The sequence below is a fragment of the Pristis pectinata genome, chromosome 2 (genome assembly GCF_009764475.1).
Source record: "Pristis pectinata isolate sPriPec2 chromosome 2, sPriPec2.1.pri, whole genome shotgun sequence".
Lineage (NCBI taxonomy): Eukaryota > Metazoa > Chordata > Chondrichthyes > Rhinopristiformes > Pristidae > Pristis > Pristis pectinata.
The window spans coordinates 86,500,910-86,514,877 of NC_067406.1; the positions used below are offsets into that span (position 1 = coordinate 86,500,910).

A 13,968-nucleotide genomic window follows, 5' to 3' on the forward strand; every position below is an offset into this window, starting at 1 on the left:
AGTGCTCTCCCTTTCAAGTTCTGCAGCAACATTCATTTGGTAAAGGTCAATTTTAAAAATAACCATCTTGATTCTGGCCTTAAGAAAGCTGAATACTGTAGTATAATTTGTTTCCTGGGAACTTTCAGCAAATTCTTCATGGTTTTTAAGCATATTGTTAAACAGTATTTCACTGTTGGAATATGATGGTTTGTGAATGACTAACAATCAGATAGATAACAAGGGAAACAGCAATCTCAAACGGAATGGATTTCATCAGATCCTGCCTGTTCATCAAATCAATCTGAGGCCCTTTTCATGCATCTCTACATTAGATGCTTTAATGAGGCATGGAGATAAGTATATACTTATTGGGGAGAGGATTGAATGCTTTGCCAAGTGGTTAAAAATCTTAATAGTCCAGAGAGCATTCAGGTCTGGTCTAATGGAAAGTTAGCATCATCTTCTCATTTCACAGTCTCCTTCAGAGTTACAACACAGAGGCCTTGTTCACCACACTGTTTATGAGTTTAGAAAGGTCTCTCAAGTATTTACGTATTTTAGTAGTCATTCAGCTTGCAATAAAAATGTTTAGCAAAATATTAAGGTACAGAACAAGAAAAAAATTACAGGGCATTGTAGGCTAATAATAATTTAAAAAGAACATACAATATTTTTATCTTCCTCAATCTTTCATAAACTCACATTATGTGGCTGAGATAATGTGTTTATAAAAACAGCAATCCTAAATTAGAATTGTAATTGTTTACTTCATGGCACTTCATTACTGTAAAATATTCCAAAAGCAAAAGGTCAAAAATGTTTGGTTCATAATGGTGTCACATGTACTAAAGAAAAACAACATAAGTTTGGATCTAAGATTTGGGCCATAAGCATGTCAGCCTGGATGTTCATAATACTAGGTTGTGTCAAAGGCCTCACAGTTTCAGCATGACCCAACAGGCATTGCAGGTTTTTGGAGTGAGAATATGCTGCCGCCAATGACTGTTGAGTAGCGCCAGGTTCATGACACTAATGGAGACCTAAGATCATTGGCATCAAGGTAGGTGACAGCAGCAACCATCAGAGGCTGGGGGCAGGACAAAAACATCGGTAAATCAGGGGTGTGAATGTTCGCGTGAGAGGGTAAATTGGTAAATTGGTTTATTATTGTCACAGGTATCGAGGTACAGTGAAAAACTTGCTTTGCATACTGTCAATACAGATCATTTCACTACAACAGTGCATTGAGGTAGTACAAGGTAAAACAATGACAGAATGCGGAATAGTGTTGCAGTTACAGAGAAAGTGCAGTGCAGGTAGACAATATGGTGCAAGGCCATAACAAGGTAGATTGTGAGGTCAAGAATCCATTTTATCGTATTAGGGTTCCATTCAATAGGCTTGTAACAGCGGGATAGAAGATGTCCTTGAGCCTGGTGGTACATGCTTTCAGGCTTTTGTATCTTCTGCCTGATGGGAGGGGGGGAGAAGAGAGAATGCCTGGGGTGGGTGGGGTCTTTGATTGTGCTGGCTGCTTTACTGAGGCAGTGAGAACTGCAGACAGAGTCCATGGAGGAGAGGCTGGTTTCTGTGATGTGCTGAACTGTGTCCACAACTCTCTGCAGTGAAGGATCAATTTGAGTTACCAAGTGACTGGGAGCTCAGGGCTGGGGTTGAAGGACAGGGGTAGTTCAGGCACTATTCAGCTGGGCTGATCAGGGGTTATCATGGTAGACTCATTATCTCAGAGGATGAGAAGTGGGTTGGACCTTGAGGGACATGGTTGGGTAGTGATCTAGGTCAGGGGAAGGGTGTGATTGAGAGCTCAACAGGGGGAGGGTGGGGATAGAGTGATATTCGTGTCGGGACTGGATGGATTGACCAGGAGCTGCAGCCAGGGGAGGTGATTGTTCTTGGGAAGTGGGACTGAGAAGGTGAATGGTTGACAGTGGAGAAGGGCTGGAGGAGGATGGCATGGTCAGACATGTCAAAGGCTGAAGGTACTCTAAAAAAAGTTATGGGGAATAGATTAAAGTCATTACAATAACACAGAACATATTTAGTGACCTGTTGGTCCTGTGACAGGAGAGAAAGCTTACTGAAGTGTAACTTCTACCTGTAAGTAGTTTTTGGAAGGAAAGTGGGATATCTCAAAATAAAGAGTTCCAAGTTGGATGGTCATGAATTTGAGGCTACTATGTTTAAGGAATTTGGAGAGGAAAGGAAAGTTGGAGAGCAACCAATTGTCCAAAAAATAGTAAATACCACATCTACAAAAGGAATGTCAGAATCCCTACCTGTCAAACAATGGCTTCTCACCACAGTCGAAGGCTTCTTGTAACTCCTTCACTAGATTAGCCTGACCAGGTAGCCGGAAAAGACCTTCTTCCTTCAGTCCTCTCTGACGGATGAAGTCTGCACACTGCTCCACAAGTGTCGGGGCCATGCGCGTACCATACCGTCGTTCATACCGGACCGTGTCCTCAAGCCGTTGGCCAAAAATACCTTTCAATCACAAAATGAGAACAGCTTGCTGGATTACTTTCAGTTGCGGTTTATGCCTGACAAACTGTATAGCAGAGTAATGCTCCTCAGGAAATATAATCACAATGCTTAAATCGCTAGTTAAATGATCATTCAGCACCAGGACATCAGAACCAACATCTTCTTAAGGACATTGCTTCATTTCTCTTGTTTGTAAAATTTTCATCATACAAAGTATGTGTCCATGTGATCACATGAAAATCCATGTACCCTTGCACAGAGGAAACCAATGACAATCTGCAATGGAAAGTTAATTGTTGATCCCAAATAACCAGTCTATGATTGATTCCCCAATCTGATCTACCCGCAAGTTTACCACAAGTAGAGAGGAAAGCAATTTTAAATGATGACCCATCTCTTCATGCAAAGAACTTTAAACCTGTGGAAGCATTGAATCCCGGCTGATATGATACAAACAGACAGACTGACAGACTTCAGTGCTTTTAAACAGCTGCTGACATTAGAAATCTGGCCCACGGTTCAACAAAACTTACCTTTTCTGAAGCTAAAGCATCGCTTAATTTTCCTGTAAGTAGTTTTTGGAAGGAAAGTGGGATATGTCAAAGCACTAGTTGTACAGAATATGATATTCTTATTCTCAGGCATTGCACAGTGTTTAATTTAGTCTGTATTGCACACGTTGTCCACATTTACTATTCTTCAAACTGGAAGTCACTGTGATTATTATTAAGCTCAAAAGGCATAAAAAAATGAAATGGTGATGGTTCACAAGCAATTAGTCATCAAAGACAAGCATGAAAATCCCATCAGTGTGCTCACTGTAGTGCCAGACATTTTTGAGAGAGACGGCTCTGTGAGAAACAGCTCCAGCTCTGCAGTCTGTCCGCGTTACTTGCTGCCTCCAGCAGTGAGACTGAGGCAGAAAACATTCGGTCAAAAGGAGAACTGACTTTCAGTTGACTTGCAGCTGCAGTCACATGCGGTAGCTTTCCAGCAGGCAGTTAATGATCTCTTTGGCATTCTTAGGTAGTGCCAATCCACTGAAGAGAGAGACAGAGAGAGAGAGTGCATTCGGTTTGTGTCCCCGACTGCCTCCTTTTCTTTTACGTTGGTTCTGCAGTCTTTCTGCTCTGCAGTCATCAGTCAAGCACACAGACCCTTATATCATTAGAATCTAATCAGGGAGAGGATCTTGTAAGCAAACATCCATGAAAACAATGTACTGTCTTTTCTTTCTTCTTCATTATTAACTTATTTCTTTGGACAGACATTAAGCAGCCAGTGTAAGGCCTCTCCCACTCTCTTAGCTATTAGGCAGCAAACAATAATGTAATCTTGGGTAGGTAAATGATTAATTGAGAGGCATGATCTGTAACTGGAGCTGGCATTCTTTTTATGTTAAGTAGGCTGTTGTGGCAGTAACAGCTCAGAGCAGGAGCAGCGTTTCTTCAGCTCCTATGTAAGGTGAGGGCTGCTGCCTGGTGCCCACCAGCTAAAAACAGATGGTCTGATGGTAAATGGCTGGTCAATATGACAGGTAGTTTCCTTCTCACTTACCTTTTGAATGCATTGCTGATAAACCTAGGCGGTCTATTCTAAACTTGGTTTGTCAGCCTTATTTTGAGCCCAGAACATACAATCAATCCACATTCACAATAATATGATGTCAAGTCAACCCTCAATGCAACATAAAAAGCAGATAGCGAAACCCATTGTAGGCCACTGCCCCAGCAGAAGTTTACCAGCAATATTTATCAAGCAGCACTTGAAGCCATAACTTGGCTTCAGACCTGGATGTACCACATAAACATTGCAGATCTTAACACAATCTAACTAACAAAAGTAAAAAAAACTGCAAATGCTAGAAATCTGAAACACAAACAGAAAAGTGCTGGAAACACTCAGCAGGTCAGGCAGAATGTGTGGAAGTAGAATCAATGTTTCAGGTCTGTGATCCTTCATCAAACACTTTGTCAGCAGTTCGGTCCTCTCATTGGAAAGTAAAGAGACTTTCACAACCCCAGGACTTTGCAAGGCACTTTACACTCATCGCAATACTTATTGTCCTTTCACTGTTGTAATGCAGGAAAGACAGCAGGAACTTTATGTGTGCAAGCAGCAACATTGGTAATGACTGGATGTCGGATTAGTTTCTACTGATTGTGAGGTAGCCGTTGTCCAGGATAACTCCCCTTTCAAAATAGTGCCATGTGATTTTTTTTTTTACCTTCGGGTGGGATAGCAGACATAGTATAAAATCTCATGCAAAAGACATTATTTACAATAGTGCACACTCCCACATTACTGCCCTGGACTTCTGAAATGTCTTCCATCTTCGGGAGATGTGGCTTCCCCTCTGCCATGGTGGATAGAGCCATTACATACATTTCCTCCATTTCCCGCATGTCTGCTCTCATTTCCTCCACTTCCCCCCGCACCCACACCCCCCTCCAGACAAAACAGAGATAGAGTTCTCCTGGTCCTCACCTTTCACCCCACCAGCATCCACATCCTTTGCCATCTCCGCCAGCTCCAGTGGGATCCCACCACAAAGCACACCTTCCCCTCTCCCCTCCTTTCTGCTTACCCCGTGACTCCCTGGTTCGCTCATCCTTTCCATCCAAACCTCCCCATCCTGTCACTTTCCCCTGCAACTTTAGGAGGTGCAACACTTATCCTTACACCTCCTCTCTCACCACCATTCAGGGACCTAAACAGTCCTTCCAGGCGAGGCAGAGATTCTCGTGCACCTCCTCCAACCTGCTTTACTGCATTCGGTACTCGCAATGCAGCTTCCCCTTCATTAGCGAGATGAAGCATAGACTAGGCGACCGTTCTGCAGACGACCTGCACTCTACAGCGGCCATCTCAAGCTTCGAGTTGTATGTCATTATAACTCACCTTTCCCTCTCCCACGCCAACCTGTATATCCTTGAATTTCTCCACTGAAGGTGAGGCCAAATGCAAACTGGAAGAAGAGCAACTCACATTCCCCTGGGTAGTCTACAACCCAATGATAGAACATTGAATTTTCCAATTTCAGGTAACCCAATTCCCATGTGTTATCCCACTCCCACCAGGTCCACGCAGGGCTTCCCTCCCTTTGTTCACTTTTTCCATTCCGCCTCCCCACCCCCCTCCCCGTTACCACAGCAACATCACTCCCACCCACCCCCCTCACTCAACCTGGTTCCATCTGTCAATCACCCATATACCTATCCACCTTGGTTTCTGGTCCCTTAGTTCATCTTTCCTATTCTCCTTCCCCACCTGCCCATCATCTCTCCCTTATCGGATTCCACCTATCTCCTACCAACCTGTCTCTACCCATCTCCCTTCCCTCCCCCATTTGGCTCCATCTTCCTCTTTTTTCTCTCTCTTTTCTTCTCTTTCCACCTATCACCCTCCAGCCTCTGTCCCCACACTCCCTCTACCCCACTTGTAACAATCTGCCCATCATCCCCACCTCACCTTTTTCCACCTATCACCCACCGGCCTCTTTCTCACTCCTCCTTTTCACTTCTATATACTGGCTATCTTCCCTCTCAGTCCTGATGCAGGGTCTTGACCCAAAACATTAGCCATCCCCTTGCCTCCAGAGATACTGCTTGGCCTGCTGAGTTCTTCCGCGGCTTATTAATTGCTGCACAGACCTGCAAGCCTAGATTTTTGTACTCAAGTCTCTGGATTGGGACTCAAACTCATAAGCTTCCAATTCAGTGACACCAAGCAGGCAAGGAGTCATGGACGGGAAATGATCCATTTAAGTACTGATCTATTCAGCCTATTTCACAAACCTACGATGCCTTCTTCATGACAGTACACAAACTCCCCAGCAACTCATGTAATCCCATGGAAGAGGCAAAATGAAAAACACCTGCCAAGGTATTGAAAAGAATTCTAGAAAGTTCTTGTCTGAGTTCTTCAGGTGAATTAAACAATTGTGGGGATGATTGTGCTTGTGGCAGAGTGGGACAGGAGATGGTGACGATTTCTCACAGCCCCAGCGACTCAAATTCAATCCCAACCTCTGCCTTTGGGCTTTGAACTTGGTTAAATTACACTAGAGATTACACTGCAAGCCAAAAGGCCCACACTGTGGCACACCCAATAGAGCTGCTGCCTCATAGCACCAGAGACCTGGGTTCAGTCCTGACCTCTGGTGCTTTCTGTGTGGAATTTGCACATTCTTCCTGTGATTGCGTGGGTTATCCTGGCTCTCCACACTCTTCTTTGGCTGGATGTTCAGGAGACCGGAGTGAGTAAAAGCACTTAAACTAAGTCCTTAAAGCTAGGGGAGGTGCATTGCAGCTCGACCAGGAGTAGGCAGGTGTTCTCCAAGTGGAGCGTAGCTGGAAAGCAGTGAAGAATGGACCCCAAGGTTTTAGGACTCTGGATTGAAGGTCCTGGTGGAAAGTAGCAAAGTCGTGGCAAGAAACTCAGCCACGTCTTGCAAGTAGTCAGGGTCAGTGAAAGCACCTTCAGTGTCACATCCCGCTAGTCATATCCACAGCTGAATCTGCCACACCCCTACCACTCACCTGCCAACAATCTCTATCAGTCAGGACACACACTTAATATTTATTTGCTCCACCGCATCATCGCACACTCCCAGCTTGCTCATACTGTGGACTATACAGGCATGACAGCACATGACCCAAACACCTTACTGGCAATGCAGCAGTAGACAACAGCAGAGTACCAGGCATGCCTGCATCTCTTCATGTTCAGAGAGGTTCGAATTATTGGGGAGGCCCTTCCTCAGGCCATGTATAGCAGTAGGGGTGAAAATTTCCAACGCAATGGTATACTTATATAATGCCCCTCTCACATCCCACCTGACCCTCGACCCACACTCCTCCAATCTGCAAACTGAACATGATATCAGCATGTACCTTTCACTTGCCCTCTCTCCTGCACTTTTAATGTGACCCGACCTGACCCTTGTGTCAATTAAAGGAATGTGGGCTGCACAGGCTGAGCCAGCATTTAATCGCCCGTCCCTGGTTGCCCTTGAGAAGATGGTGTTGAGCTGCCTTCTTGAATTGCTGCAGTCTGTGAAGTGTGGGTTTACCCACAATGCTGCTAGGGAGAGAGTTTCAGAATCTTGACCCAGTGACGGTAAAGGAACGGCGATATGTTTCCAAGTTAAGATAGTGTGTGACTTGGAGGGCAACTTCCAGATGCTGGTGTTCCCGTGCTTTTGCTGTCGTGGGTTTGGAAGCTGCTGTCTAAGGAATCATGGTGAGTTGCTGCAGTGCATCCTGTAGATGGTACAAACTGCTGCCACTGTGCATCAGTGGTGGAGTGAGTGAATGGTTGTGGATGGGGTGCCAGTCAAGTGGGCTGCTATGCTCTGTATGGTGTGGAGTTTCTTGAGTGTTGTTGAAGCTGCACTCATCCAGGTAAGTGGAGAGTATTCCATCACACTCTTGACTTGAGCCTTATTGGTGGACAGGCTTAGGAGGTGAGTTACTTGCCGCAAGATTCCTAGCCTCTGACCTGCTCGTGTAGCCACATTGTGTGTACGGCTACTCCAGGTCAGATTCTGATTTCCTTTCAGGTACTCGTGATCTGCAACCCGGCCAGGCTATGCAGGAAGAACGCATCGATGTGGAGGACACACCATCACTCATAGCCACCTGGGAGACTAGCGCAGTGGATAATTTTGAGTAGGGATGGGATCTGCACAGCTGTACATGGCATTACCTATCAAGTTATCTGAAGGGATAATATTCTCAGGGATTCAAACAATGGACCTATTAGATTAAAATTACAGAATGGAAAAGAAGCGATATAGTAAATCCCCAAATAATGGGAAGAAGCTCGCGGAACAAGTCTGCAGGGAAACTTCAGAGAAAAAGTAAAAATAATAGGTCAGTAATGGTAAAGAACAGACATAATGGGGAGAGGGGTTTGGTGAAGCACAGTAAAGGGCAAAAAGCTGAAGAACTTCATTTTTCTTCCTTATGCTGATCCGGAGGAAGCAGCACTGGATCTCTCTCTGGGAAATAAAGTATGACAAGTGGAGTGTTGTCACAGGATTGTATCCCAAACATTATGCCCTTGCAAGGGATAAACCTGACAACTTGGAGGTATTGGTTAATAATAATTCCATGCTGCCTACTCCTTAGTGAATTGGTGAAGGTGTTGCAGCAATTATTGTGTACATAGACTTTCAAAAGCCGTTTGGCAAAATATCACACAACAGACAATTGGAAGATAGAAACACTGGGCATTAAAGGGACATTGATAATGAGTGTGAATAAGAGGCAAAGAGTACTGTAAAACATATGTTCTTCTGAATTGAAAGACTATGCTGTGGGTTTCCCTAGGGAGCAGTTTAGATCATGGCTTTTCTTTCTATAAATGACAGTGAAGTATAGGGAGCACCACCTTGAAGTTAACAAATGATACTAAACTTGGCACCATGGGAAACAGCAAGTGGGATAGTTGCAGGCTTCAGGAGGACACATGCAGATTGATGAAGTGGACAGACATGGAGCATGGAGAAGTGTGAAAGACCATTTGAGAAAGACCACCTGCGGCACAGTATCTCACAGCTCCAGTGACTCATGTTCAGTCCTGACCTCGGATGTTGTCTGTGTGGAGTCCACACATACCCACTGTGACCCCTGTGGGTTTCCTCTGGTTTCCTCCTGTATCTCAAGGACGTGCGTATTGGTCAGTTGATTGACTTTTGCAACTTGCGCCTAGTGTGTTGCTGAGAGGTAGAATCAGGGGGGCAGTTGATGGGAACAAGGGGAGAATAAAAATGGGATCAATGTAGAATGAGTGGAAAATGATGTTTGATGGCATGGATTCAGTGGGCTGAAGGGCCAGTTTCTATCCCGTATGGATTCTGTGACACATGGAGGAACAGTAAAATCTAACTGGCACTATTTTGAGAGAGCTGCAAGAGCAGAGGTCGGAGCAATGGATGGAAAGGGGGGACATAGTCACAAATTCAGGCAGAAAATAATGCATGCAGAGATTTAGCATCCCATCCTTATTTTAGTATTCAATGGTTTTGCATTGCATAATAAAATAAAAATAGTGTGCTAAATCTCTAAGTCTTTGGTTAGACCTCAGTTATAGTATTGCACAATTCTGAGCATCAGAGTTCAGGAAGACTGACGAGAATTTTCTCCTTCTGCACTCTGATTCTGTGAGTCTCAGCCCTCGCAAGAGTAGGGAATGTGTTAGGTGGGCACTGGAAAGACTGGCGGGGGAGATGGGTCTGGAAAACATCCTAGACCAAGTACTCTCTGAACATCCAGACACAGCACCATTGAATGGTTTTTATTTGAATCAGCACTGCGTAACTTCTGAGAATTAATTCTTATGAGAAGATGACAGTTGTTTCTTTGCCAAACTTGCTGGCAAATCACTGAATGGAAAGGAAGTTCTCCCCAGTTCCTGAATACAAAGGTACCAAAGAGAAGCCTTTATTTAAGATCAATCATTCGGGCAGTCTATAGAGAAAAAAGCTGAATCCAGTGCCAGCCAGACCCATGTATTCACTAGGAGATGGATCAAAGCAGGTATAAATCAATCCCTTTAGTCTGATATATTATTATTTTTATTCATGAGGAAAGTTTTGAAGTGAAGTGATTGTAGCTGTTACTCCATACACTCTTACAATTTGTCAAATAAAGCAGCATAAGGATTTTTATCTGGCCGCCTTCCTTAAAAGTGTTCCAGTCTGGACATTGAAGGGTCAGAGAGGAATATAAAGACCCATGATAAAGAGAAAGGAGGGAAGCTTATTCGGGATGATAGCCCTGAGCTGGTTTCATTGCACCAGTTGCCCATTATGTATGCCAATTAATATTCAGTTCTGGGGAAGTCAGTCAAACTGAAAATCACACAAAGGGTTGAGGGATGAGGAGCAGATAGGGTGGAGGTAGTATAATGGCTGGCTGGCATGAAACTACCCATTCTCCACTTCTGCCCAAGTCGAAATCATATCCAGGATATCCGGCTCAGATCACATGGCAATCAACACCTCAAGGAGATGCTCCTTGGGACAGTTCAAGTGTCCTCCTGAACTTAGGATGTAGCAATGCTTATGGGAGTGACCCACAATCCTGAATTTAAGAAAATATCCAAGGCAGAGCAGACAATTGTAGCTGTCAGCATAGGGCAAATTCTTACCAGACTTAAAAAACGGTTCACAAACAGAAAATGTTGGAAACAGTCAACAGGTCAGGTGGCATCTGTGGAAAGAGATTCAGTGTTTAACGTTTCAGGTCAACCTGAAGGGTTAACTTTTTATTTCCACTGACGCTGCCTGACCTGCTGAGTGTTTCCATTATTTCCTGATTTCGTTTCAGATTGCCAGCATCTATAGTTTTATTCTGATTGCCATATAACCTCGCTTGGTTGCTTTACAAGGGCGATCAGTACACCTGAGCAGAAGGAATTGTAAGAGAGTAAATGAGGCACTGGAGCCAGAGGCTTGGATCACAGTCCAAGCTCCTGAAATTGCTTAAAGGGAATGTTGGCTCCCTTATAAGGGCAGCTGAGGAATTCTGTGTGCTTTCCTCTTGGTAGGTTAGGACAGGAGGGCAGAGGATATGATTCTTTGCCAGGACTCCTGGCTGGCCTCTCTATCACAGCAAACATGTGAGTGTGCCTGTCATTAGTATTACAGTGGAATTGACCTCACTGGTAGAGCTGGTGCCAAAAGTCACCAGAGTGGAAGTACCAGGATTTACACCAGGGACAACAACCTTGACTCCTAGATGCTTGAAAGGGGCAGAGGCACATCTTTTCACAAGAATAATATTCCTTTAATGGATATTCAGTCCTGGGAAATTGGCCTGTATAAATTGACTTAGCTTGGGAAAACTGCCAAAAAAAATGAAAACATGCTTCATATGAAAAATGCAGACTGAGCTATCAAATGCCTGATGCCTTACGGTCTGTTGGCAATTTCATTCTATTACCATTCATTTACAGGCCACAACAGCACAATGAGCATAACGTTCATTGGAAAATAATATTCAGTGACCAGTGACAGAGCTACCCAAAAGGGATTCAAACAGTACACATTAGAAGCTAATAAAGCATGCTGAAACCAGAAAGCAGACAATCTGCAAAGACCGTGCCTAAACACCACTAGAAATAAATACTCTGAATTATTTAGACAATGACCCTGTATTATAACACAGCATGCTGCAGTGTGATAACAGCAATGCTGATGGAATGACTCAAAATGTAATGGAAGCAGGGCTTTCAGCCCACTGAATCCGCACCAACCATCAAGCACCAACTGCTAATCCCATTTTATACTTGCCAGCTGCCCTCAGGTTCTACCTCTGACCCATACACATGAGGGTCAATTAACCTACTGACCCCACATGTTTCTGGGATGTGGGAGGGAATTAGAGCTCTCAGAGAAACCCACCCACTTACAGGGAGGGCGTGCAAACTCCACACAGACAGCACTGGAGATCTGGATCGAACTCAGGACACTGAAGCTGTAAGGCAGCAGCTCTTCTAGCTGTGCCACTGTGCTGCCTCACTGCGTTGTTGGCTGGCAAACAGAGTGTGTGATAGGAACTGAAGACAGTGGCTTCAGTCCTCCCAGTATTTAGCTGGACAAGCAGTCTGACAATTTAGAAGCAGTGGTGGGGTTGAGAGAGAGCTAGCAGTGACAGTGGAAACTGACACTGTTTCTGGATGAACTTGATGAGGGGCGGCATGCAGATAGAATGAGGAAGAGGCAAAGATACAACTTTTCTAAAAATGGGAAAAAGAAACACTGCAATTTTTCAACAGTTAGATTTTCAATTCGTTCATTAGCAATGCTTTTTATCGTTTTGAATGATATCTTGCTTGTACCATCATAATCAGACCAACAACCTTTCAAAATCTCTTCCTTGGAGACTTTATCATTCACTTTCTAAGTCAAAAAATACTCCATGATCTTCATCAGATCTTTATTCACTTTTGAATGACCCCTGTACATTGACCCTTGTTTTAAGTGAATAATGACAATGTGATTTTTAAGAGTTCCTTGCACCAACTCAAGTAAATTGAAAACATATTTCATTTTACTTTCACATTTGCGCCATTTCTGCAGCCCATGTTTCAAATTACCATAAAACCTCCAGCAGCAATGTGCTAATTGGCATCCCCAGTTTGTTGAGGTTACACCATCACATTTACCCATGGTCTCAATGCAGGCTTTACCTTTATTAAAATGTGTGATTTACATCAGTAATGCTACTGTGACAGGACAGCATTGCAGATTTCAATTTCTTCCTTGACCCCTCTCCAGTGGTAATGAGCTGTTACAAGGAACATGTTGAGAAGGGTGAAAAAGCCTGAAGGAGTGAACAATATTAACACCACCTCGTTTCTTTTCGTGTGATGGTACGACCAGTAAAGGTGATAAGAACACATAAGTCTCTCTCTGACTGTTTTATTAATTTTTCTCATCTCTCAAGTTACTTTTCACAAATGATTTGCTCTGTAACAGCCTTAGAGCTCCCAATTCAAAACCTTTGAAGGACAGCTGGAGATGGTGGGCATTATGGTCTCTGTAAAAAACGAGTGAATGCCACTTATATACTTAAGTTGTGGGTGAAAATGGGGTAAGTGAGAGAAACACCCAAAATGCATTTTCCACCTAGATTACATCTTGGTCATTATTCCTGACTATTGATTGAATACCGCAACCCAAATAATATGGGGAGGGATACATGATACTTTAAGGTTGCAGATATGCCCTAGTTTAACACACTATCTACACTCCACACTCATATTATTGTTTCATTTTACTTCAAGAGTTGTAATAGGAGCACTATTCAATCAGCAGAGGATTGTCAGAAGAGACTGGCTGGTTGACAGAAGTTACAAAATCCTAAGATGAGTTACACTCCCTCATAAACCACACAAAAAAATCAGTGGATTGGTTTATAGAAATAGTCTGAACATTAGGTGAATGTTTTCATGCATGATTGTGTTTCTAATAATGCTGAAGCTGTAGCCTAGCTACCTGACTCGAGCCCGACTGGACCCAACCATATGCATTGCCTTCAGTTCAGGCTGGGCATGAAAAGAATTACAAGTCCTTGGGCTCTGGTTGGCTTGCATTGGCTCAGACCAGGTCAGTACTTCAATGCTCTGAAATACATCAAACACATTTTACCAAGTGTTTTTCCCCAGCCTGCAGTGTCGGGTGGAATGGGTGCATGGTTACTTTGGGTGGGATTGGTGATGAAAATGATGTCTACAGGGTCGGGCTGGGTTTGAACTGGCTGTCGTTATGTCAAGTTTTAATTTTATGTTGGTTCCATTGTCCTGGCTGTTCACGATTAGGAACCTGGGATTTCAATTGCCGACTTGAAAAGGCAGAATGGTCTTTGGTTAAGTGCCTGATCTGAAGACAGTTCTCACACAAGGCTGCACTCCCTCAGTGTTGGATTGGAGTGGCAGCTCTGATTCAATGCTCAATTTACTAAACCCCTT

At 43.8% G+C, this 13,968-nt stretch overlaps 1 protein-coding gene across 3 annotated transcripts in view; it reads right to left on the bottom strand.

The window, feature by feature from the left end:
• arhgap24 (Rho GTPase activating protein 24) overlaps positions 1 to 13,968 on the bottom strand; it is a 391,296-nt gene that overhangs the window by 39,965 nt on the left and 337,363 nt on the right. For 2 of the 3 annotated variants that reach the window (XM_052010255.1, XM_052010256.1), the window contains one exon: positions 2,280 to 2,487. In XM_052010255.1, coding sequence (XP_051866215.1) covers positions 2,280 to 2,487 — 208 coding nt within the window. Of the gene's footprint in view, positions 1 to 2,279; positions 2,488 to 3,020; positions 3,406 to 13,968 lie in introns of those variants that run through there. The other variant, XM_052010257.1, reaches the window with a different exon arrangement.